At 36.1% G+C, this 26,382-nt stretch overlaps 2 protein-coding genes across 3 annotated transcripts; one reads left to right on the top strand and one right to left on the bottom strand.

The window, feature by feature from the left end:
* The first annotated feature begins 2,122 nt into the window (after positions 1-2,122).
* Positions 2,123-8,141, top strand: LOC132036422 (fimbrin-5-like). 2 transcript variants are annotated; one of them, XM_059426762.1, is made up of 15 exons: positions 2,123-2,294; positions 2,414-2,550; positions 3,298-3,468; positions 3,796-4,040; positions 4,139-4,310; positions 4,398-4,436; positions 4,532-4,600; positions 4,719-4,835; positions 4,966-5,177; positions 5,436-5,591; positions 5,671-5,870; positions 6,173-6,330; positions 6,407-6,503; positions 6,709-6,800; positions 7,542-8,141. In XM_059426762.1, exons 2-15 carry the CDS (start codon positions 2,464-2,466, stop codon positions 7,719-7,721), a joined length of 1,995 nt encoding a protein of 664 aa, XP_059282745.1. In that variant the 5' UTR covers positions 2,123-2,294; positions 2,414-2,463; the 3' UTR covers positions 7,722-8,141. The 2 variants fall into 2 exon arrangements, with proteins under 2 accessions (XP_059282745.1, XP_059282746.1); XM_059426763.1 differs by having other exon boundaries at positions 2,460-2,550.
* Positions 8,142-8,325: 184 nt separating this feature from the next.
* LOC132036193 (BTB/POZ domain-containing protein At2g04740) lies at positions 8,326-14,876 on the bottom strand. The gene is made up of 5 exons (XM_059426460.1): positions 14,275-14,876; positions 10,287-11,043; positions 9,886-9,922; positions 9,627-9,760; positions 8,326-8,807 (listed from the first exon to the last, which is right to left on the bottom strand). The coding sequence occupies exons 1-5, from the start codon at positions 14,714-14,716 to the stop codon at positions 8,450-8,452; spliced, it is 1,728 nt and encodes a 575-aa protein (XP_059282443.1). The 5' UTR covers positions 14,717-14,876; the 3' UTR covers positions 8,326-8,449.
* Between the last annotated feature and the right edge of the window lie 11,506 nt (positions 14,877-26,382).

A 26,382-nucleotide genomic window follows, 5' to 3' on the forward strand; every position in this document is an offset into this window, starting at 1 on the left:
ATTTATACATATTGCATATAACAATTAATATTTATTTTCTAGTGTATGAACTTTGTATGAAATCTGGTTTGTATCAATTACAAGTTTATTATACATATTTTTCTCAAAATTTATACATACTTTGATTAGATTTTATAGAATTTATATGTACTTTATAATAATCAAAATACACATACAATTTTTCTACATATTTCATATATAAAAATTATAAGAATCTATACAGTTATTCATATTGCATACGAAAATTATACATATATGTTTTTTGGTGTATGAACTTTTTACATAAAAATTACTGATTATAATGGACTTTTTGAGTAAAAGTTGGAAAAAATTAGGTAACAATATCTCTTAATTTTGAATGATGAGAAAAAAGTGGATGAAATAAGAAAGCAAAAGTTGGAGAAAATCAGGGAACTATATCTCTAAAATTTTGAATGGAGAGAGAAACATGGATAAAATAAGTAAAACAATTTCCTTACCTTATTTAATGTGTTTTATTTGCTTCTTTTTAATTTACCTAATTCGTATAGATTTTGTAACAAAGTCTATTGATATATTTTGTTAACCGAAAAATATTGTCGTATTAAATAAATATCCCTCTTATCGTATACATATATGTTTTTTGCCCAATAATATACGTGTAAGCCCAATTTGACGAAAGGACCAAGTGGTAATTGGACTTTTGTTCATACCCTTGAGATCGGAGAATGGGCTACTTAGCAGATGGTTCAATCCAAGGTTTTGAACCAACTTACCTGATCCTAACCAAGAATGAGTGTAGAAATGGAGTGGGCTTAGATATTTTGTTGGCCTGTAATTGAATAACAGTTACATTGTAAAGGAAGAAGGTATATATGCTCGATTTTGACGCCGTTATTCAAAATGTCATATTTATTATAAAATGTGTTATATTTATTACTTTTAAAAGGATATGTCATTGTTGTATATAATTCTTAATAACTGATGTGATGGGTAAAATTCGATTTACCTTGTGCTTGATTTAATTTTTTTTTGCACATAAACACTCATATGAAACTTTAGATACTGTTTGATTTTGTCAAGTTTAACTTGAGACATCGCATGTCTGAAGTTGATATGTTAAAAAATAATTTGAAAGGTGGGTTTATTCCTCACCTTACAATAAAAGGAGATACTGAATTTTTTGTTAACTGTTGAGTTACTACTTTTCTTATCGTGTTATATCTTTGAAATAATAAAAACTTAAAAATAAATAAATGAGATGTATTACATACCTAATGTCATCACTCAAACCTCAAGGAAGCAATGGAATTCTTTATTAATTAAAAAATGAAAATAATGAAGTTTTTTTGACAACTAATTGTAACTTTTAACAAAAATGGTAGTCCCTTCGTGGTAAAAAAAAAAGGTCTTTGCTGAAGAACTGAAAATAAAAAATGCAACTTCAGAATTCGAATTAAAAACACAGAGTAGATTTAACGCATTTGACATCTGAAAAAAAAAAATATGTACTATGTTATTAAATAGAAAAGTGAAATAATGATTACAAGAAAATAATAATATTTTTAATGATTAACTGTATTCACAATATTACTAGCAAATAAAATTCTTATGAAGGATTAAAAAAAGTTTATCAACAATTTTAATTAAAATTTCATATTCTTATAATAGTGTAGGTATACAGATACATATAATGTTGTGTAGATAGATAGATGCATATAGTGATTTAATGTATCGTAATAAGTTATCAACTTTATTTGTATGGATAGTTTCACTTATACTATAAATTGTTGCATGTAGTCATACTTTAAATGAATTACTTAACCAATGTTTTTTACTATCAAACATGTAGAAGTTAATTCGATGGTGAGAGCTAGCTCACTTGATGAACTCTTTTTCAAACCTGTCAATAGTGGAACATCCTCATCCTCTTTCTCCTTCCCCTCCCTTAGTATATAAAACAGAATTTTAAAAAATAAGAAGTTAAATTCGTGTTAAAAATGAATAAAGGGGTACTAACAAAAATGGAAATTAGAAAAAATGTTCTTCTTAGTATAGTCTACTCCCTTATATTTCGCGGGACCGATAGGTAAAACGATTTTTTCTCCTTTCATTTATTTTCCTGGTAAAACAGCAAATGCCCACTGGGAACCAAGATTTGTCCATATTTTTCCCCACACGAGCATTTGATTCTAATACCTCAGGTTCCTTATTTACTTAATTTACCAATGCCCACAAATGTCCTAACTAAATAAGATCATGTGATCATCACACTAGAAAAGTGCACGTCAAATTTATTGATCCTGTGACAATTTGTATGGTTCTTGAATCTCTATCTCTGCATGCAATTCATATTGACAATACATTGTCTTTTTTTTTTTTTTTTTTTTTTTTTTTTAAATATTTTTTTTGTCATTGGTTTTGTGAATTGAAGGTATAATTTATCTTGTGCTTAGTGGGGATTGATTTGCAAATTTTAGGAGAATGTCTGGTTTTGTTGGTGTTGTTGTTTCTGATCAAAATCTTCAGAGCCAATTCACCCAAGTCGAGCTTCGTGGCCTCCATTCGAGTGTATGTCTAATATGATCTTCTTTTTCTTTTTCGTTTCACAACTTGTTTGGATGGTTGTTTCGTATCTTTTCATAATGTATCATATTTTATTAATGTTTTGATGAATATAATATTTGGATTGATTGTATCATTATTTGTAACTTCGTAATGCCAGGCACCAGCAATATGAAGAATAAACTTACAATTATAAAGAAAAAGTAAGATACGGGATAGATTTATTATAAAAAAGGTGGATAAGATAATAGGATATTAAATACTCCCTTTGTTTTAATTTGTTTGTCTTACTTTCTGTTTTAGTACGTTTAAAAAAGAATGACTCTTTCCTTTTTGGACAACTCTTTAACCCCAACTTATCACATGCCATGTTTAAGATCATAAGATTAATGGAGATTTTGGTACATTCCACATATTTTTAATTTAAGACCACAAGATTCAAGAGTCTTTTTTACTTTCTCAAAATCCGTGTCAAATAAAAAACGGACAAACAAATTGAAATGGAGGGAGTAATAAGTAAGAGCAAGATGAGAAGAAAAAAAAAAAAAAAGGTCACGCGATAACACCAAATCGGTCGTTACATTACAACGGATAACGATATGATACAATAAAATTTATATAACAGTCAAACCGAATACTGTATTTAAAGTAACAATAGGATACACTACAATATATAACAAATACATTTGTTGATGGGGTGAATCTTTTTCCTGGAAAGATTTCTTCTTGTTATTAGCTGAAATTTGGTTACAGTTTGTTTCTGCAAGGAATGAATCAGGGAAGGTCACACTGGGCGATCTGCCACCCGTTATGTGCAAACTTAAGGCCTTGAAGGATATTCTCACTGAAGATGACATTAGGCGAATATTAAACGAGTCATCTTCTGATATGACTGAAGAAATTGATTTTGAATCCTTTCTTCGGGTGAGTGCCACACAATTTCGTCGTGTTCTTGTTTATTTCCTCATTCTCTTAGTTTTCTGCCAATACATTTGGGATTCAAAAGGAATGAACAACTCCGGATTTCATCAAAGTTTGCGGTTGTCTAATTTACTCTGACATGTTTGGCTTTCACTTTCGTTGCATTGTTATTGCAATAACGAGTAAAACCAATGAATCAGCCTACCTTAAGATGAGATTCTCTCAAACCTTACTTGGTATCCTGTTATTTTTCTTATCTTAATTTCTTATGTGTGTCCCATAAGTTCTCTGTATCAACTGAAGTATGGTTTTATGTTTTTTGCTGGCTAGGCACATCTAGATCTACGAGGACGAGCTACTGCTAAATTGGGTAATACAAAATTAAAAGGCTCGTCCTCTTTCCTCAAGGCCAGAACAACCACAATTCGTCACAATATTAGTGAATCTGAAAAGACCTCATATGTTGCACATATCAATAGCTTTCTCAGAGAAGACAAGTTTTTGAAGGATTATCTTCCTATAGATCCGTCTACCAATGCACTCTTTGATCTGGCGAAAGACGGTGTTCTTCTTTGGTAAGTGTTAATAAGGATGCATACAATGATTCTTGTTTCACTTAGTCATTTGATCACTTTCGTGTTTGTTGATTCATTAACTAAACCATGTAATGCAGCAAGCTTATCAATGTTGCCGTCCCTGGTACTATAGATGAGCGTGCTATCAATACCAAAAAGGTTCTTAATCCATGGGAGAGAAATGAGAATCACACTCTTTGCCTCAATTCTGCAAAAGCAATCGGTTGCACAGTTGTCAATATTGGCACACAGGATTTAGTTGAAGCAAGAGTATGTAAAATCTGTGCTAGTTATTGCAGTAGTTTTCTCACATAAATATTATAGCTGCTGAAGTTTCTTATGTTTTTTTTCTCTTAGCCTCATCTGGTTGTTGGGCTGATTTCTCAAATTATCAAGGTATTTTTCTACTACTATACCTGTTCCATATGATCGTCATGCATAAGGAATTGTTACTCAAATTATTTCTGATGTTCTTTGTTTTGGAAAATCAGATACAACTATTAGCTGATCTCAATTTGAAGAAAACTCCGCAGCTCGTGGAACTGGTGGAGGACAGCAAGGTTTGCCAATAGTTGATTGGTTTTTCCTGTTTTGGTTCTAATGCGGAGTAATACCGTTAGAAGCTCTAATGCACCTTGAAATTCATGATAGATAAAATAATAGTAGTAAAATTTGCAGGATGTGGAGGAGCTCTTAGGTTTAGCTCCAGAAAAGGTTTTACTGAAATGGATGAACTTCCATCTAAAGAAGGCAGGCTATAAGAAGACGGTCAATAATTTTTCATCTGATTTAAAGGTGAGAAAGTTCTACGAGTTCAATATCGAATTGCCTTTTTAGGAGCATCAATTAGTCTGCACGTTACTTCATTTGTGAAAATAGAATTCTCCAACTTTCTTGCTGATGTTTATTTTCTAATCGGCTGCAGGACGGAGAGGCCTATGCTCATTTGCTTAATACTCTTGCACCAGAACATGGTACAACCACCACGCTAGCTACTAAAGATCCAACTGAAAGAGCAAATTTGATTATTGAGCAAGCAGAGAAACTGGATTGCAAAAGATATGTTACACCACAGGATATTGTTGAGGGTTCGGCAAACTTAAATCTTGCATTTGTTGCACAAATATTCCAACACAGGTCAGATTAAGTTCTTCTCCATAAACAAATTATCTGAAACTTGAAATTTCTAAGTAGATAACGCGGAGGATGTGATACCAACTACTTTCATTTTTTTTTTTTTTAGTTCCTTAAGTTATAATCTGGTTTCATAGCAAAGCTATAGACCAATTCTGATGAACATTAAGATAATCTATTAAGTTGCTGATGCTTATGATTAGTGGAGTTCGCAATGGTTTACTTTTCCATATATTAAAGAGTTTTTTTGTCATGGTCTAGGAATGGATTGTCAGTGGACACCAAGAAAATATCTTTTGCTGAAATGATGGAGGATGATGCTCAAACATCTCGAGAAGAAAGATGCTTTCGGTTGTGGATTAACAGCCTTGGAATTGATACTTATATAAACAATCTATTTGACAATGTCCGAACTGGGTGGGTATATTGCTTCTTTGTTGGACATTATTAGACATTATAAATTTAATTTGATGGTAATCCTCTTACTTACATGCAGGTGGGTGCTCCTCGAGGTACTTGACAAAATTGCACCCGGATCAGTCAACTGGAAGCAAGCAACAAAACCCCCTATTAAGATGCCTTTTAGAAAAGTTGAGAATTGCAACCAAGTCATAAGGATTGGGAAAGAACTGAATTTCTCCCTTGTGAATGTAGCTGGAAATGATATTGTACAAGGAAACAAGAAGCTCATATTAGGTAGATACTCTTTTCTGAACCACAATTTACTTGCCATGGTTGCTAAACTTCCCTATATTCGACATATCATGCCCCGAATATGCTATAGGAGTAAGCAAATATTGGGTGATTGCATACTATCATCTGCAATAGAAGGCATGCCAAAATTTTAAAGAGCTTTCCTGCGTTAATATGCAAAGTCGATTCTTTATAGTGAATAAGATGGATATTACAAACATTTGGCGATGTGACTTTAGAAATTGTTTAGGCGTCATTAAATGTTCTATTGTTAGAGAAGTAAAAGATTTATTTTCTTTTCTCAGCCTTTTTGTGGCAGCTAATGAGGTTCACAATGCTGCAACTGTTGAAAAACTTGAGGTTCCATGCCCAAGGAAAGGAGATAACAGATGCTGATATCCTAAATTGGGCAAACAGAAAAGTGAAGAGTGCAGGCAGAAAATCTCAAATGGAAAGCTTTAAGGTAATAAAAAAAGCTTCAATCCTGATAAACCAGTTTTTGTTTCACGGTATCTGAGTTATTTGTTTTGTTCTGTTAGGATAAAAGTCTATCAAATGGGACATTCTTCCTTGAACTTCTTACTGCAGTGGAGCCAAGGGTCGTGAATTGGAGCGTTGTAACCAAGGGGGAAACTGGTACAGACTTAAACGATAAGAGTTCATTTGTAGTCACAAGCAGAAGATTCAGTATATTCTCACCCCCTTTCCTAACGAAAAGATCATGGCAACTGGAAATCTTGGAAGAAAAGATTTTCCCTCTTTTTGGCTGTGTTTAAATAATCTGAACGATTTGTTTCTTTGGGGTTCATGAGAATATTGATGACTCTGATTGAAATTGCAGATGAGGATAAGAAGCTTAATGCAACTTACATTATCAGTGTTGCAAGGAAACTTGGATGTTCCATCTTCTTATTGCCAGAGGATATAATAGAGGTAAAGTATGAGATAACAAACTACTTTTTTGTGGCTCCATTTTGTATATCACACCAGATGGTCATCATCTGGTTAAAGACTTCATCTTATTGCAATTAAGTGATACATTACTGATGTCAGACGGCTAACTATGCTGATATTTGACAATATAATTGAGTACTTAGAGCTAAAAGTAATCCATTGTTATACATTCAGACATGCCATATCGTGCAGACCTAGATTACATTGAATGCCCCAACTCAGATTAATTCAGAATATCTCTTCCAATTAATTCCATGAAAATCAATTTAGATATATCTTTGAGATTAGTGATGTATAATTTCTGATTTCTACTTAGCATTACTTATCAAGAATGAGATACTTGCAATTCTATCTTTAGGGGTTAATTGACATTCTTTTTAGTGTTGGTGTTTCTTGTAATAGCACCAAAATGCCACTTTGCTTCATATCAACTAGCAATTTCTTGTTCATGACCACAAAACTGTATGGTGTATATGCATGCTTAAACTTACCAGCCTCTAGTGTTTACACCAAACCAATAAATATGGCGTGTGTCTTCTGCATAATCTCTTATCACCTAAATATGGTTATGTGTATTTTCACCTCATTTATTACTTGACCATGGTGGAGTTTGGTGTAAACACTAGATACATGTAAGTGTTGCATCCTAGCAATTTCTTGTCTATGAAATCTTAGCTTCCAAAAAATCAGCTTTGACACCAAATTGACTTTGCCAAACAGGTGAACTCGAAGATGATCCTTACTCTCACGGCAAGCATCATGTATTGGAGCTTGCAACATAAAGCTGATACTCCGGAGACCATCCCTGAAGAAGACAATGCTGCTTCTGATGAATCTCCAGCAGCACCCACTGACGAATCTCCAGCAGCACCCACTGATGGTGAGGATGCTTCTTCTTAAGTCAGAAAAGGAGCGGCAAGAAGATGGATAGAAATTAATGAAAATAAATATTAGATAATATCGTTCGTATTGTCACTGATGGATTGGTGGGAATGCTTCTTCTGATTTGGTCCTCAGCATTTGTCTTCAAGAGGACAAATCTCATATAGTTGGTCAATATGTTAAATACCTATAAATTCGTTAGTCGCTATTCTTTATCACCACAAAGTGGTTAGTGTGGTAAAAGGAAGAAAAAAGCAATTGTATATTTTTTCAGAAACTTTAGGCACCCTGGACTTACAGATTACCAGGGATTTCAAATAGACAGCTATCTTGTTTTCTTCGTGAAACTGATATGAGATTTGACTGTCAATCTAACCATTGGGGTTCTTAAAAGCCATTCAGTGGATTTGAATCAGAACTTGCAGGAAATTATGCTAATCATTTCTTGAATCAGTATCCTACTAGTTATATTTACATTGTTCTTTTGGGTTGGGGCTACACCCTTTGAACATTTTGGTCATTTAGTTTTTTTAAATACTAATACACTTTCCATGGATCAATGATGGATCCAATCAAAAGCGAAGCTAGTTTGTTAAAAGAATGCAACGAAAAACAGAAAGACTGTTCCAACTGCCAAAGTTAAAAAGAACACACATAAGATCATTTTTATTTTCCCCCGTGGGATTTCCTTTGCTACATTAACAAACAGCACATTTATAAGATTCAAAAAATAAAAGAAATAAAACTCATATAAGTTCTTGTTCACTATTTGCATTACATTCAGGGCCACTAGCTCTTTCTTGTTCTGCAGTATGCATGAGCATCTCTAGGCGCTTGTCAAAAAGTAATGCACTCTCATCTCTCTCATCAAGTTCGGCAGCTTCAGCTTCGAGCCATTTCTCTCGCAGATCGTCCAAAACGTTTCCTTCATCCGTATTCATCTCAGCTCCTGGAGCACTTGGGGCAGTTGTACGAAGTGAGGAATCGCCAGAGGGTGGTGGGAGGGTCAAAAGCATTGCTCTAAACTCTTGAGTATCAGCAAATGTCTCAAAGTTACATGCCATTGCATCTAGAGAATACTCCCGAATCTTAAAAACACCGTACCTAAAAGTGAAAACCAAAAAATTTAGATTAATTAAGGAAAAATACAATGGGAATAGCCCAGACGAAGTCTTCGACTTGGAGCGTTCTCTTTTAGCTATTCTATAGTTCATTTAATAAAACCTAAAACCATCTCCATAGACTGGAGAAGCAACACCCTAGCTATTTCCTCTCTGTATGACAGATTTCCAAGATGCCACATCAAATGCACTGGATAAATATCCTTTTGTCAACCAGGTCCATGATAGGCTTGAATCAAATTGATCATATGACATGTCACTATCAGGCAAAAGCTTCCTAAATGTGTTGATGCTTTTCCAGCTGAATCAAGATCATCTCATATCTCCATATTAGCAAAGAACTTTCAAAAGATCATACTGGAAATACGCGTATGGAGTGTGGTACACTAAGCAGAACCGACAGGCTAGAGCTCAAAACAAGCCTTACCTAGATCATGCATGTGCTCTTGAATCATACTCCCTCTGGATCAAAAAGAGTGTCCACTTAGCCATTTGCACACCCCTTAAGAAAATACAAACTCCTAGACAAAAATAGGTAATTGGGCTAAAATGACCCTAATTAAGTAGGTATTGGGATTTAGTCACGTAACACTTAATAAGGGTAATCTGGAAAAGTAGGGTTAATTCTTTCTTGATTTGGTAAGTGGAGATTCTTTTTGAACCAAAAAATAAAGGCTAAGTGGACACTTTTTTATCCGGAGGGAGTACATTGTAATAAAGAAGCCAATGATGTTGGACAGTTTATTATGCATATAGGTGTATAAAGAATGGAATGTGACTGAATAAGACCAAAAGTACATACATGTCTGACAATACCAGCCAATGGCACAACTCAGCAGGAGAAACCATTTCCAAATGTGGCAGCAGTGCATCTGCTACGACACGTTTAAGGGGAAACAACAGGTATCTTGAGGCAGCATCAAACATTTCTTCAGCCTGATAAATGAGAATACATGCGTCATAAATCAAACTATCTGAGCAATCAACCAGAGGAGAAAGAGACAGAACCTCCTATTACTATTAGGACAGCCATTCTATAATTAGAAATTCAAACAACATACTTGATCAGGGTCAATGTCCTTTAACCCATCAGTATACCTGGTCAACAAAATATGATTTTGTTAGCAAGAGGTTGGATGATGAAACAACTGATATAAGCACAGCTGAAAGCCAAGTCATACGTCATTTGAGTCACATCACAGCGAGTTTGTTAAGGAGGGATGCCTGAGTCATACTGGTTATCAAATAAATGTACAATCACGTAAATGTGGTCGATGATGCATGCAACAGACACATACTGCAATACAGTAGAATAAAACCAGTTCTTTTCTTTCTTTTTCTTTTTCTTTTTTTTCTTTTTTTTTTTTTTTTGGTGGGGGGAGCAAAAGAGGTCTAGTTCTAAATGTTCTTATTGTTTACTCCTTTATTTCATTTTCAAAGAAATGAGAAATAGATGACTTACATATACTCTATCATTTTCTCAAAAGCTCCAACGGTCAAGTCATGTTCCTCAATGCATGGAAGTGCATTATCAGGTAAACAGTCTCTGCCTTCCAGAAAATCCTTCATGCGTGACAACCTCGCTTTAAAATATTCAGACCTTGATGCTAAGACCACTTGATGGCAACGGAAGATCTTCTTATCAATTTTAACACAAACATCTGCAAGATCTTCTTCAAACTCACTCATCTGCATTGAACTGACAAGGCATATAAGACCATCAACATCAAGATTCACGTTCTGTCTGTTGGAATTCACAAGAGCAATTTGAAGGATTTTATGCATAGCATTTGGAAGACGGTCCTCTTCTGGGAGAGAGGTTCCCTGCAAGATGAACCGCTTTTGGGAGTTATCAACGTCTCTCAGGGCTTTGTACTCTGCATGTTTTTGATGAATCAATTCTTTCTCAAGGACTTCTTGTAGTGACTGGCATTTGCAAACTTTACAAATTCTGACAAGATCTTCCATGTCATCTACTGCTATATCAAGTCTGTCGGAATAGAAGAAGTGGATGAGGCTATGAAGAGCATGATAAGACAGCTTTTCCCTATAGAATCGTATTTCCTTTCTATCCTTCCATTTGGTCTGAAATTTCTTCTTGAAGAAAGGCGAACGTGCAGTCAAGATTACTCTGTGAGCTTCAATAGGTCTACCCTGCACATAGAATACAACATCCGGAGGAAATTGGCTGGGGCTGGATCCTCCATTTTCTGAATTACCTATTAATTATCCCAGACCACCATGTCATTTTTGAATGCATGAAGACAATCTGGACAAAGAATCAGAAAGTGTGATAAATGCATACAAGAACCAAATTACTAGTACAACCAGTCTCCAACTCTAAAGGAATCCAACTAACAGAATATCCAGTGAACCCAAAAAGTAATATCAGCTCATGTAAGAAACAGTAAGCAATAATGATGAATCAGATTAGAACACCGTTAAAAATAGTCATAAATTCACTTTCACTGGAAGTTCTGATAAGAACAGTCTATCCAGTTGTACAATCATGCACAACGCAAAAGGCTTCAACAGGCCTATAGTGAGAGCGGAAGTCATTCACAGAAGGTTGACTGATCAGATTCTGTGTCTAAAGTTTCAAAACCAGAATGAAACAGTAATACAATGAAAACTTGAAGCACAGATCTCAGCAACACATGAGGAGATTTAAGATTGTTATACTATTCATGGTGCAATAGCTAGTCAAGAAGTCATAATAGGAGACTGTATATTTATTTTTGTATTTAAGTTACTTCTGAAAGTCTAGGTACTTACTTCCCATGTACTAAGATTCCTGAGTAGCAAGGATCCCGAATTCAAGGCCATATTCCCATAAATTGTGGTTTCTGAGCATTCTAAGTAGACTTTCTTTTTTTAAAAGAGTACTCCCTCCGTCCCAATTTATGTGATGGCATTTGACTGGACATGGAGTTTAAGAAAGAAAGACTTTCTGAAACTTGTGGTCTAAAACAAGCCATAGACATTTGTGTGACTTTAGATAATCTCATTAAGGGTAAAATTGAAAGTTTAAAGTTAAATGCTTCTAAATGATAAAGTATGACATTCTTTCTGGGACAAGAAAAAGGAAAGTACGCCACAAAAATTGGCATGGAGTATCTTTCTACAAAAAGACTTTCTTATAGGTGAATGAAAATGGGGTAGTGCTTTCATCTCCAGTAGCAGACTGCTCAAGACTAGTTGAATATATTCACATTACAGGGGTAAATTGCAACTCAATATGCGGTATCAAATGAGAACTATATAAGCAATACCAAACATATGAATTGTTATAAAATAGCATTATTTGGCAAAAGAGCATAACAGATGCTATGAAGGTCAAGGATGTATAGAGTGAACACTTCGACATGACATGCTGCGAACTGCCTTTAGATAATAGGGTTCAAAAGATCTGTGCACCTTCTGAACACCTTTGCTTTGCGTTATACATATAGATCGCTTTTATGCTGTTCCATTCCTTAAATCATAAACATCTCTGTTTCAGCTGTAACGTCTTTCCCTTCTTTTGTAATCCCAACTCCTTGATGCACTTAACTCCGCTTCAATTATGTATTAAACTGGATATTTTTTAAAAGAACGAAGATGCTGGAGCAAAGACAACTCATGCAATATGGAGAAATTTAAGTGCTAGCATATTTTATATCCACATTGCGAACTCCAATGTGTTGAATACTACCACACAACCGTCAAGAAGAACATTTCAATTTCTTAATAAGCCAAAGAAAGGAGGTTGGCCTGCTCCCAGAACAAGGCAGGTCATTGCCATATTAGTATGGCCGGAAGTTGGTGAATAGGATTCTTTAGAAATTAAGAGAGTGTTCGGTATGGAGGAAAACATTTTTCAACTTTCCCAAGTTCAGTTTTTTGACAAAGATTTTCTCTAGGAAAAAAATTTCCTTAAAAATGAGGAAAATAGTGTAAGTAGGTATAACAAGTTCCACAAGTGCATGTCCTCCCCACCCTCCAACACAACTCATCTTCACCCCCACCCCCACCCCCTAAGCCTCCATCCCCACCACCCCCACCTCCCATAGTATTTTTCTAGATCATATGCTTTTTGCTTACGTAGCGAACACAAGAAAATAAGAAACCAACTTATTTTCCTGGAAAACATTTTCCTTCAATACCAAACACACCCTAAAAGACAGCAGGTATGAAACACAATCAGCCAAAACCTAAGTCCTACATAGGGTGCTGAAGTTCTTCACCTAAATGCCATGGTTAGTTCAAGTAATAGCCCAGTTAGACCATTTTCCCTTCCTCCACTACTGATAATATCACTAGACATTCTTCTACTTCTTGTACAGTAAAAAAGAAAAAGAAAAGACTTTATCCTCAACTAATCAGTAATAAGGAAAATCCGTTATCATTGTAGCAAAAACAAACCACTTTATCCCGGCACCAATAATCAAAGACAAAAAGTTTCAGTACAATACAAATCTCAATACACACACATACCCGAAACAGGCACATGACAATCAGATTGTTCCAAAAAATTCCTATTAGCCCTAGTGGAAGTAGGGAAAACATGTTCCACAAGTGGCATTCCATTGTGTCCTCCCACTCTCCAACAAACCTCATCGTCACCCCACCCCCCCGTAGCCCCCATCCCATCACCCCACACCCTTACCCCACCCTCATAGTATTTGTCTAGATTATATACCAGTGCTTTTAAAAAAGCTTATTATTTTTTGCTTACGTACCAAACACAAGAAAATAAATAAGAAACCCACTGACTTTCCCGAAAAAACATTTTCCTACCGAAAACACCCTCGAAGTTAGATTATTTTCCCTCCCTCCAATACCTATAATATCTATAGGACTCTTCTACTTCTTGTACAGGAAAAAAAAAAAAAAACTCTATCCTAAACTATTTAGGATTGATGCATAGCAGTTGTTATGGCCCAAAAAAAAAAAAAAAAAACACTTTATCCAGGCACCAATAATCAAAGACAAGAAATTCAGTACAGTACTATCTACTAAAAAGTTGTGCAGCCACTAACAATTCCTTTAAGTTAAAATGGGAAGAATGGAGTACTTTATAGTAAATTATTTAGGATTGAGGCACAACAGTTGCTGTCCTAAAAGTAACACACTTTATACAGGAATTACCAAAAAAGAGCAAATTCAGTATCTCCCTTTGTCCCAGTTAAGTGTCTTACTTTCCTTTTTGGTCTGTCTTAAAGAGAGGCTGCATCTATATCGAGTAAGTTGACAATTCAAACATGTTACATGGCAAGTTTATAACCACAAGATACAAAGAACATTTTAGTACATTATACACATCATTAATTTAGTACTACAAGATTCAAAAGTCTCTTTTTATTTCTTAAACTCTGTGCCTAGTCAAACTAGGCTACTTATATTGGGACGGAGGGAGTATTACAAAAGTGCACAATTACGGAGGCAAAGCTCAATATCCACACACATACCCGAAACAGGCAGTTGACCTTCAGATTGTTCCAAGAAATTCCTATTAGGCCAACACCCCAAGAAAGTATCTCTCAAAGCCCCTTGTAAAGGCCCAAGTGGAGGTGGCCTAGCTTCAAAAGCCTTAAGCAATTTCCTAACCTTTAAATTAAGGGCAGCATAATGACAACGGTCACCATCAAAAGTATGTTCAGAACATATAGCACCACTTTCTAATAACATTCGGGCAGCATCAAGGTGACCAGCAAGACAAGCATAATAAAGTGCAACTGAATCCCATTGGTCTCTTGCATTAACGTTAACACCTGATTCTAATAAGTACTTTAATCTGTCCACGTCACCTGCTCTTGATGCTTCAAAAAGGTCACCGTATGGGACTTTTTTTAAAGGGAGACATGACTTAAAATCATTGGCATCTAAGAATATGTCATCAAGGTCAGACATACTAGTTTGTTTAAGGTTGTTGTTTGGATGAATTGAGGTTTTTAATTTTGAGGGGTTTAAGAATCTTGGAGTGGATAGCTCCAAAGATTGAGGAATGGAAGATTATGGAAACCATCTGGCTTTGGAAACGGAGATTTTTTTATTTTTTTTTGTGTTGCAGAAACAAAAGGATTGATAAAGGAAAATAATGGAAAATGAGGAGTTAATGATCACCCTTCACCTTTCTTGGGCCGACTTCATTTTCCTAATTTTGGGCTAATGTTTTATGGGGGCGGGCAATTTGCACGATTGTTCTTGTTCGGGGGTGGTCTTTCATTTTTGACCCTCAAATTGCTAGTCTTTAATTTTTGTTCTTCACCTAAAATACTTTGAGATTCTGAGTTTGAAATCAGATTCAGTAAAAAAAAAAAAAAAATCACAAGGCAGAGTTTCATTGCAAAATTAAGTCTATTCAGACAAAAGTTAGGCCTTAGCTTTTGTAGAATTCTAGCAAAGTAAAAAAAAAAAAAAAAATTGGCGTTAAGGCAAAGGCAAAAAGTCTGCCTTGAGGCAGAGGTTTACATAAGGCAAACTTTGCCTTGAAGTAGAGGTTTGCGTAAGACAAACTTTGTCTTAATTTGCGTAAGGCAAAGTTTGCCTTAAAGCAAATTCTGCATTATAAGGTAGACTTTTGCGAAGCCTTGCCTTGTGAATTTTTTTTTGACTGAGCAGGCATTCGAGGTATTTCGGTCACTTTTTTAAGAGAAGGAAAAAAAAAAAATTAAAGACCCTCGCCTTTGAATGGAAATCCATGCAAAAAAATGTATAGGGGCTATCTACTTAAGACTCTTTGTTACATAAGATACTGATATTTTTCTTTATTTACAAAATATAATAAAAGTTTATAAAATATAATGAATTTTTATTTTTCATACTCTTTTTAATTATTTTAATTTTTTTTGCTCAAGGCTTAAAAATTTCACTCGAATTTTGTGTATAAAAACTGTATGAAAAACGTATGGAATTCGTATAAGTGAGCGTATTTCAGTTATAGTTCTCATCCACAAAATTTTGAGCGAACTTTTTAAGCCTTGATGTTGATATACACATTTGATACACAAATTTTTGAGCAATTTTTTAAGTCTTAAATATTATATAAAAGTCATATACAATGTTGTTGTAGTTGTGTTAATTTTACAGAAACCTAACATGAACTTTATACACGAAAAATGTGAACAAAATTCTAAGTCTTGAGCGAGATATACATATTTCATACCGTTTTTATACATAAAACTTTGATCGAAAATTTTAAGCCATGAAACAGATATACACATTTCATACATAAAATTTTGAGCAAACTTTTAAGCTTTCATACATTTGGAACTTGAATTCGAAAAAATGGAACTACTTCTTTTAATTTTTTGAATTTAAGACTTTTAAAATCTATTAGAAGCTTCATTGACAACTATTAAAAAGCTTCGGAGCTTTGAGTTAATTGAGGCTATAATTAAAAGATCTAGTATTTAAATTTCATTTAGTATCAAAGACTGATTGAGGTAATACATTTTTTTTCTTGCGTTTTAAAAAATTACATTCACTAGTATTTTTTTTTTCTTTTTTCAATTAAGTAATCAATAAGCGGAGTTTAGTGGCTTCTATTTTATTACTTTCTAAATCAGTCCTTTACAACAACACACAAACACAAGCCAAATAAGAAACATCGACAAGCAAACTCTCAGAAAATCGAGCTAGATATCTAAAGGGATTCATGGATCCCCCCTGCGTTGGTTGATTTGAAACTTTTTCTTTTGCGATGTAAACATGACGTGCAAAAATCAGTACTTAACTCATTTTAAATATTTTTAATTATTTATGCTTATATATACAAATTTTGCGTATGTTTCATGTATATCCATTTGTTGTGTATTTTTGTCTTCTACATGGCGGTTGTTCGGTGAGTGAGCTACATAAACAAGGAAGTTCATCGATTAGATAATTTCTTTCGTGCTATTTTTTAATGATCATTAAAATGCACATTGAATGATTTTTTGCCTACGGCTTGTAGAATCTCTGAATGATATGATTATCTTTCTCTTTCTATATTATTAGATAGTCATATTTATTCAAATGGGCATGTTGTAGAATTCAACGCAACCTCAACTCAGTCTTTCACTTGAAAGAGTTTGCAAAATATAAGCATATACATATCCCTAATTAAGTGGGACGCAAACTAGACCCTGGGTAAGCATTTCAATTTTTCTAGAGAGCGATGGATCTATTTAATTTTGTCAATTATCATAATAATGTCATTTGACGATTGAGTACTTCTTGATGCAATTCTTAAGTAATTAAAATCAACACGATCATCTATTTTTTCAATTTAAGAATGATAAGTACAAGTCATTTTCGGAATATTTACCTATATATGAAAATTATAAACCTAATTACAACTATTAGGGAGGTTCCCATTTAATTGCCTAACATAATTATATTTATCAATTCTAGACAAAGAAAGGAATTAGACTCCAATCCTCCCAATTTTAGGATCCAATAACTTGAGCTCTAAAGTGCCAATTTCAATCCTCAAAGACCCATCAGCTAGGTCTCGAATAAATCCAAGTTCAAATTAATTTCCAACCACATAACCTCAAAATCTATTCTAATTTCTACTTTAAACACCAATAGCTCTTGAATCTAAGTCAAATGCATCGAAATAAGGAACTCAAACTTGAAACGGCGGGGCTATTATTTTATTTTTTGAATTTAAAACTTTCAAAATTTGTTAAAAAGCTCCATTACCAACTACTAAAAGCTTCAAAGCTTTGAATTAATTGACGTTATAATTAAGAAGATCTAACATTTAAATTTCATCTAGTATCAACACGGAGCCGAAGGTCTATCAGAAACAACCTCTCTATCTCCCAAGGTAGGAGTAAGGTCTGCATACACTCTATCCTCCCAAGACCCCACTTTATAGGACTACACCGGGTATGTTATTGCAGTTGTTGTATCAACACGGATTGAGGTTATACATATTTTTCATGCATTTTCAATATCTGCATTTATTTACCTAATTTATATGATTTTATGAAACTTTTTTATCGAGATGTGCACATGAAGGGGAAAAATCAGTACATAACATGTTTTAAATATTTTATCGTATATATACATTTTGCGTACATGTTAATTTTTGTATATCCACTTATTGTGTATTTTTGTCTTGTACGTGATGCTTGTTTAGTGTCTCCTTTCTCATTTAAAAGGTTTCTGAAAGGAAAGGTTTTCTCTTTAAGAATTTTAAATGTAGAATCTATCAAAGTAACTGCTTACAAATACTACATTGACATCATCGCCATCATTGAATTTATCAGAGTCACTGTTTACAAATGCTACACCGATAACATCACCGTCATTGTGCAACACTTCTTCTTCTCTATCTTCTCCAGTGGTTACATTCCAAAATCCTCGACGTAGGTGTTTCCACTCCAAATCAGTTGTTGTTGTTGTTACTTCATGACGTTAATCTCCGTGAAGAGGTCATTGATCAACTCGTCAAGGTACATGACACGTTCTATATATATACACACCTAATTTATATGGTTTTATGAAACTTTTTATCGAGATGTGCACATGACGTGCAAAAATCAGTACATAACACGTTTTAAATATTTTATCATATATATACATTTTGCATATATGTTAATTTTTGTATATCCACTTATTGTGTTTTTTGGTCTTAGATGTGGTGGTTGTTTAGTGTCTCCTTTCTCATTTGGAAGATTTCCAAAAGGAAAGGTTTTCTCTTTAAGAATTTTAAATGGAGAATCCATCAGAGTCACTGTTTACAAATACCACATTGACATCATCGCCATCGTTGAATGTACCAGAGTCACCATTATAGATACTAAATTGACATCATCGCCTCGTTCTGCATCACATCTTTATCTCCATCTTCTCCAGTGGTTACAAAACAAAATTCTCTTGACTTAGGTGTTGCCACTCCAAATCAGTTGGTGTTGCTCCTCAAGGTATATGTATCAGAGTCACCATTTACAAATACCACTTTGATATCATAGCATCATTGAATGTACCAGAGTCACCATTTATAGATACTAAATTGATATCATCGCCATCATTATGCAACACATCTTCTCCGTCTTCTCCAATGGTTACACAGCAAAATTCTCTTGACTTAGGTGTTCCCACTCCAAATTAGTTGGTGGTGTTACTCCATGATGTTAATCTCCGTGAAGAGGTCATCGATCAACTCGTCAACAAAATTCTTGACTCAGATGTTTGTCTTGTACTTGGTGGTTGTTCGGTAGGTGAGAACAGAGGCAAGGAAGTTCATCAATAAGTGGTTAAATTCTTTCATGTTACTTTTTAATGGGCATTAAAATACACATTGAATGAACTTTTTCCAATGACTTGTAGAATCTATGAATGATATGATTATCTTTCTCTTTCTATATGCTATTAGATAGTCATATTTATCTAAAATTAGTATGTTGTAGAATTCAGCACAACCTCAACTCAGTCTTTCACTTGAAAATGTTTGCAAAATTTAGTATATACATATCCCTAATTAAATGGGACGGGGGCTAGCCCGTGGGCAAGCACTTCAATATTTCTATAGAGAGATAGATCTATTTAATTTTGTCAATTAATGTCATGTGTCGGCCACCACATTTGCCTTACCAGGATGATATAAAATGGTGATGTCATAATCCTTCAGTAGCTCCATCTATCTCCGCTGCCTAGAGTTCAGATCCCTCTAGGTGAACACATGCTGCAAGCTGTGATGGTCAGTGTACACCTCACAATGGACACCATACAAGTAGTGGCTCCAGATTTTAAGCGCAAACACCACTGCTACCAATTCTAAATCATGAGTAGGATAGTTCTTCTCGTGCACTTTTAACTGTATAGAAGCGTAAGCAATCACCTTCTTTTCTTGCATCAAAAGAGCACCCAAACTAGAGCGTGAAGCATCATAATAAACAACAAAATTCTTGAACTCCTCGAGCAATGCTAGAATAGGGGTTGTCATCAACAAGGTCTTGAACTTTTAAAAGCTCTCCGCATACTCATCGGACCACTAAAACGGTACCTCTTTATGAGTCAAACGGGTCAAATGAGAAATAATAGAGGCAAACCCCTTCACGAACCGTCTATAATAGCTAGCCAGACCCATGAAACTATGAATTTCGATCACTGATGTGGGCCTATCCCATTCCCTGACTACCTGAATTTTCTGCGGATCCAGCATAATACCCTTCTTCGAATTACTTACCCGAAGAATGACATAGAAGATAACCAAAATTCGCACTTGGAGAACTTAGCATATAAATTCTTCTCCCACAACACCCCAAGAGCAATCCTCAAATGTTTCTGAGCAGGAAGTCAACAAGTATGGGAAGTCTTGCTTGTTTGATCTCTTCGGAGCGTCCGTTAGCTATAGAGGTTCAGACTCTGGCTAACAGTTTTATAAGGCATGATATTTCCAACACGGGCAGAGTGTTGGCTTGTTTTGAGGCTCGATCATCATTTCTGGAGCACATTAAGGTAAGCAGTTTGAGGATACTAAGTTATGTAAAATCCGTGACAAGGTGTTACGTGGAGAGGCCAAAGAGTCCGTAATCGATGGAAAGGGCGTGTTACGGATTAAGGGGCGAGTCTACGTACCACGTGTTGGTGATTTGATCAAGACTATTCTAGCATAGGCTCACAGTTCGAGGTATTTCATTCATCCTGGTGCTACTAAGATGTAGCGAGACTTGAGGCAACATTACTAGTGGGCCAAGATGAAGCATGACATAATGGAGTTTGTTGCTCAATGGTTGAACTGCCAACAGGTGAAGTATAAACATTAGAAACCTGGGGGTGCACTTCTGCCCATTCCTGAGTGAAAGTGGGAAAGAATGGCTATGGATTTCATAGTTGGTTTTCCGAAGACGTTGGGGAGGTTTGATTCTATATGGGTTATAATCAACAGGTTGACTAAGTCGGCTCACTTTATTCCGGTTCGGATAACTTATGAAGAGTCGAGAAATTAGCCAAGATCTACATTCGTGAGGTTGTTAGACTACATGGGGTTCCTATTTCCATTGTGTCTGATAGGGGAAAAATATTTACATCTCAATTTTGGAAGAATCTGCATGAGGAATTGGGTACTAGGTTGGACCTTATTACAGCTTTCCACCCTCAGACTGACGGGCAGTCCGAGCAGACTATTCAAGTTTTGGAGGATATGCTTCGAGCTTGTGTGATAGATTTTGGTGGTCACTGGGATCAGTTATTACCATTGGCCGAGTTTGCATATAATAATATCTACCACTCGAGCATCGACATGGCTCCATTTGAGGCATTGTATGGGAGGAGATGTAGGTCCCCTATTGCCTGGTTCGATGCGTTTGAGGTGAGACCTTGGAGTACAGACCTTCTGAGAGAGTCCTTAGAGAAGGTGAAGGTGATTCAAGCTAGGCTTTTGGCAGCACAAAGTACGCAAAAGGAATATGCAGACCGAAAGGTCCGAGATCTTGAGTTTAAGGAGAGAGCAAGTCTTGTTGAAAGTTTCACCTATGAAGGCTGTAATGAGGTTTGGGAAGAGGGGCAAGCTCAGCCCGAGATTCATTGGGCCATTTGAGATTCTCAAGCTTGTGGGGGAGGTAGCTTATGAGTTGGCTTTACCTCAAGGCTTATCAGGCATTCATTCGGTATTTCACGTTTTGATGTTAAAAAAGTATCATGGCGATGGTTCGTACATTATCTGTTAGGATTCGGTTTTAGTAGATGAGAACTTGACGTATGAGGAAGAGCCTATTGCTATTTAGATAGAGACGTTCGTAAGTTGTGGTCGAAGGAAATAGCCGCCGTGAAAGAATCGCCCAGTTGGGGAAGCTACTTGGGAAACAGAGTCCGATATGCATAGTAAGTATCCTCAGCTTTTCGCCGAGACAGGTACCTTTTCCTAGATCCCTCATCCTTGTCTGTTCTGGGACAAACGGTGTCTTAATTGGTATCTGATGTAACGACCCTCCCAGTCGTTATGGGAAATCGAAGATCACCCTACCAAATCAAACCTTTCCATAGGTAATAACGACCTAATAAAAACTCTAATGTGAAGTCTAAGAACGAAAAAAATTGGCACATTTTGCTGTGTTGAGTCCATTGGGGGTGACGTAGGAAATTAGACCTCCGTTGGGAATTCCAAGGCCATGAGTGAGTCAGTATGGTGTTTTTACATTAATGTGCATGTTTTGTTTGTGCTTGTGAGGCCTCGGATGAAGTGTTGGGTGGTAGAGTGAAAAAATGTGAGAATTAGCGAGCTTCGGCTCGGTGGTACCATTTGCGGCGGGATCGGCCATGTCGGTGGACCTCTCGCAGCTGCGATCAGATGGGATTTGGGTGTATCCGTTATGACGAGCACTGGACCGCTGTAGCACTGGCGCTATAGCAGAACCATGCCCGCCACAACAGAGGAGAGCTTTTAGTTAGGTCCACTACAGTGGGCAATTGCCCGCTATAGCGCGACTGCTGCAGTGACGGAATGGCCGTCGCAACGGTCAATGGGGACAAAATCACGGATTTTAAACACTTAATTCTGAATTCTTTATTCATAAAACTCCAACGCAATTTTCAAGAAGCACCTAGGGTGAAATTATAAGGCTAGGGCAAGAATATTCTTAACTGGTAAGTCTCAACCATTCCTCCCTTCATTGCACTTTCATCTCTAAGATTATCATCATTCTAATGGGTCTATCATAGTGAATCGAGAATAGTAACCCTAGAACTTAATAGACCTTGAATAGTTGGTGGGTTATGAATATTATTGTGTGATTATCATCTAAAGGCTTGGATTATCACTTTCTAATCTAGAATTGAACCATTAGAGACATGAGCTAAGTGAATTGAGGCTTAGGATTTCATAAAAATGATAGCGACTATAGAAAGCCTTGTAAGAGATAACGAGATTGAATAATCTTATAAATTGATAGTTTGTAGGTGCTAAGGCCAATGTTAGGATGATTTACGCCTAGTAATCATTCACCCATTAGAAAGGTTTAAGGTGGAAGGGTGTTCATTGTTTTGATATTTTGGACTAAAATGTTTGTGACTTATTTAGCATCTTAATTGCTATACTTTGAGCGTTCAGGGGCATTACGGAAGGGAAAGGCTATAGCAGAGTAATTTGCATTGTTCAGTGACAATGAGGGGTAAGTTATAGTCTACTTGAGTTAGACTTTGATTAGTTTAGTCTTCGGGCATAATGTATGGTTGGAATTCCTATATGCTATTGATTGAGTAATAATGTGGGCTTATTTCCATTATTCGATGTGTTGTGATCTATATTTCGATGACAATTGTGGTAAGTAGTTAATATGATCTTCTTGATGAAATTGAGATATTACTTGATAATCGATCATGGAAAGTGATGACAATATATATATATATATATATGAAAAGGCACATTTGATCGGAGGTGAGGATATGACCTAGATATAAAAAGGCATATTTGACAGGGGATGAGGATGTGGCTTAGTTGTGAGCTCGTGGTCCGAGGTTCGTTCCGGGACGAGTGGTACATGGACACCTTGGGTCCCCTGCAGGTCATGGCTATTGGGCAAAGACACCAATTAGCATGTATGTACCTGAGTAAGGGAGGATGTTGTTGGGAGGTTCATTACATTTCTTATTCCGCTGAATTGATTTGTTAATATCATTATTTGACTTGGTGTTGGCTATTTGATTATGTGTTGTTGACTGGTCTGTCTATTTTATTAATTTTGTGATTTATGCATGATACTAATCTTAGTCGGCCTATGATATCTCTTGTACTTAGTGTTTGTCGATACTACCTTCTTTGCATTCTTTTGAGTGCAGATTGTGATCCATAGACTGCTACCCGACCTCACATTTAGCGTTAAGGCCATTTGCTGACAGATTGAGGGTGAGCTTCTATCAATGTTAGGCCGCCCAAAGATCTTCCTTATCTAATGTCTATTTCCATTCCAGACATTTATGTTTATTTATTTCAGATAGTATGAATTCCTTAGACATGTTTTGGATTAGAGTCCTTGTACAGTGACTTTCGGATTTTGGGGTTATAATAGTTAGGACTTCAGCATTTACGTTATTGTTTTATGGTATGACTACTTTTGATTAATCTTGTGTTTAAATTATTATGAATTGATTAAAGTAGATGGTTAGGCGTATTGGTTCGCCCATTAGGAGTTAGTGTGGGTGCCAGTCAGGGCGGGTTAGGTCGTGACATACACACACACACACACACACACACACACTGAGAACTTGACGTATGAGGAAGAGCCTATTGCTATTTAGATAGAGACGCTCGTAAGTTGTGGTCGAAGGAAATAGCCGCCGTGAAAGCATCGCCCAGTTAGGGAAGCTACTTGGGAAACAGAGTCCGATATGCATAGCAAGTATCCTCAGCTTTTCGCCGAGACAGGTACCTTTTCCTAGATCCCTCATCCTTGTTTGTTCTGGGACAAACGGTGTCTTAATCGGTATCTGATGTAACGACCCTCCCAGTCGTTATGGGAAATCGAAGATCACCCTACCAAATCAAACCTTTCCATAGGTATAACGACCTAATAAAAACTCTAATGTAGAAGTCTAAGAACTGAAAAATTGGCCTGTTTGGCTGTGTTGAGTCCATTGGGGGTGACGTAGGAAATTAGACCTCCGTTGGGAATTCCAAGGCCATGAGTGAGTCAGTATGGTGTTTTTACATTAATGTGCATGTTTTGTTTGTGCTTGTGAGGCCTCGGATGAAGTGTTGGGTGGTAGAGTGAAAAAATGTGAGAATTAGCGAGCTTACTGGCTCAGTGGTACCGCTGCAGCGGGATCGCTGTATCGGCGGACCTCTCGCAGCTGCGATCAGATGGGATTTGGGTGTATCCGTTATGACGGGCACTGGACCGCTGTAGCACTGGCGCTATAGCAGAACCATGCCGCCACACGGCGAGAGAGAGCTTTTGGTTGGGTCCCATTACTGTGGGCAATTGTGCCGTATGCGCGGCTGGCTGCGTGACGGAATGGCCGTCGCAACGGTCGATGGGGACAAAATCACGGATTTTAAACACTTAGTTCTAAATTCTTTATTCATAAAACTCCAACACAGTTTTCAAGAAGCACCTAGGGTGAAATTATAAGGCTAGGGCAAGAATATTCTTAACTGGTAAGTCTCAACCATTCCTCCCTTCATTGCACTTTCATCTCTAAGATTATCATCATTCTAATGGGTCTATCATAGTGAATCGAGAATAGTAACCCTAGAACTTAATAGACCTTCAATAGTTGGTGGGTTATGAATATTATTGTGTGATTATCATCTAAAGGCTTGGATTATCACTTTCTAATCTAGAATTGAACCATTAGAGACATGAGCTAAGTGAATTGAGGCTTAGGATTTCATAAAAATGATAGCCTGACTATAGAAACTGCTTGTAAGAGATAACGAGATTGAATAATCTTATAAATTGATAGTTTGTGGCTGCTAAGGCCAATGTTAGGATGATTTACGCCTAGTAATCATTCACCCATTAGAAAGGGTTAAGGTGGAAGGGTGTTCATTGTTTTGATATTTTGGACTAAAGTGTTTGTGACTTATTTAGCATCTTAATTGCTATACTTTGAGCGTTCAGGGGCATTACGGAAGGGAAAGGCTATAGCAGAGTAATTTGCATTGTTCCAGCGCTGCAGTCGAGGTAAGTTATGGTCTACTTGAGTTAGACTTTGATTAGTTTAGTCTTCGGGCATAATGTATGGTTGGAATTCCTATATGCTATTGATTGAGTAATAATGTGGGCTTATTTCCATTATTCGATGTGTTGTGATCTATATTTCGATGACAATTGTGGTAAGTAGTTAATATGATCTTCTTGATGAAATTGAGATATTACTTGATAATCGATCATGGAAAGTGATGACAATATATATATATATATATATATATATATATATGAAAAGGCACATTTGATCGGAGGTGAGGATATGACCTAGATATAAAAAGGCATATTTGACAGGGGATGAGGATGTGGCTTAGTTGTGAGCTCGTGGTCCGAGGTTCGTTCCGGGATGAGTGGTACATGGACACTTTGGGTCCCCTGCAGGTCATGGCTATTGGGCAAAGACACCAATTAGCATGTATGTACCTGAGTAAGGGAGGATGTTATTGGGAGGTTCATTTCATTTCTTATTCCGCTGACTTGATTTGTTAATATCATTATTTGACTTGGTGTTGGCTATTTGATTATGTGTTGTTGACTGGTCTGTCTATTTTATTAATTTTGTGATTTATGCATGATACTAATCTTAGTCGGCCTATGATATCTACTGTACTTAGTGTTTGTACTAATACTACCTTGCTGCATTCTTTTGAGTGCAGATTGTGATCCATAGACTGCTACCCGACCTCACATTTAGCGTTAAGGCCATTTGCTGACAGATTGAGGGTGAGCTTCTATCAATGTTAGGCCGCCCAAAGATCTTCCTTATCTAATGTCTATTTCCATTCCAGACATTTTTGTTTATTTATTTCAGATAGTATGAATTCCTTAGACATGTTTTGGATTAGAGTCCTTGTACAGTGACTTTCGGATTTTGGGGTTATAATAGTTAGGACTTCCGCATTTACGTTATTGTTTTATGGTATGACTACTTTT

The sequence above is a fragment of the Lycium ferocissimum genome, chromosome 11 (assembly GCF_029784015.1).
Source record: "Lycium ferocissimum isolate CSIRO_LF1 chromosome 11, AGI_CSIRO_Lferr_CH_V1, whole genome shotgun sequence".
Taxonomy (NCBI): Eukaryota; Viridiplantae; Streptophyta; class Magnoliopsida; order Solanales; family Solanaceae; genus Lycium; species Lycium ferocissimum.

What these genes read in the sequence shown, in the direction of transcription:
- LOC132036422 (XM_059426762.1), top strand. Translation starts at nt 2,464, where the DNA reads ATGTCTGGTTTTGTTGGTGTTGTTGTTTCTGATCAAAATCTTCAGAGC. An exon ending in TGATTTCTCAAATTATCAAG is followed by an intron (nt 4,437 to 4,531) that starts GTATTTTTCTAC and finishes TTGGAAAATCAG; the next exon opens with ATACAACTATTAGCTGATCT. An exon ending in ATTTTTCATCTGATTTAAAG is followed by an intron (nt 4,836 to 4,965) that starts GTGAGAAAGTTC and finishes AATCGGCTGCAG; the next exon opens with GACGGAGAGGCCTATGCTCA.
- LOC132036193 (XM_059426460.1), bottom strand. Translation starts at nt 14,716, where the DNA reads ATGTCTGACCTTGATGACATATTCTTAGATGCCAATGATTTTAAGTCA. An exon ending in GAGAAAATGATAGAGTATAT is followed by an intron (nt 9,923 to 10,286) that starts GTAAGTCATCTA and finishes TTTGTTGACCAG; the next exon opens with GTATACTGATGGGTTAAAGG. An exon ending in AGGACATTGACCCTGATCAA is followed by an intron (nt 9,761 to 9,885) that starts GTATGTTGTTTG and finishes CTCATTTATCAG; the next exon opens with GCTGAAGAAATGTTTGATGC.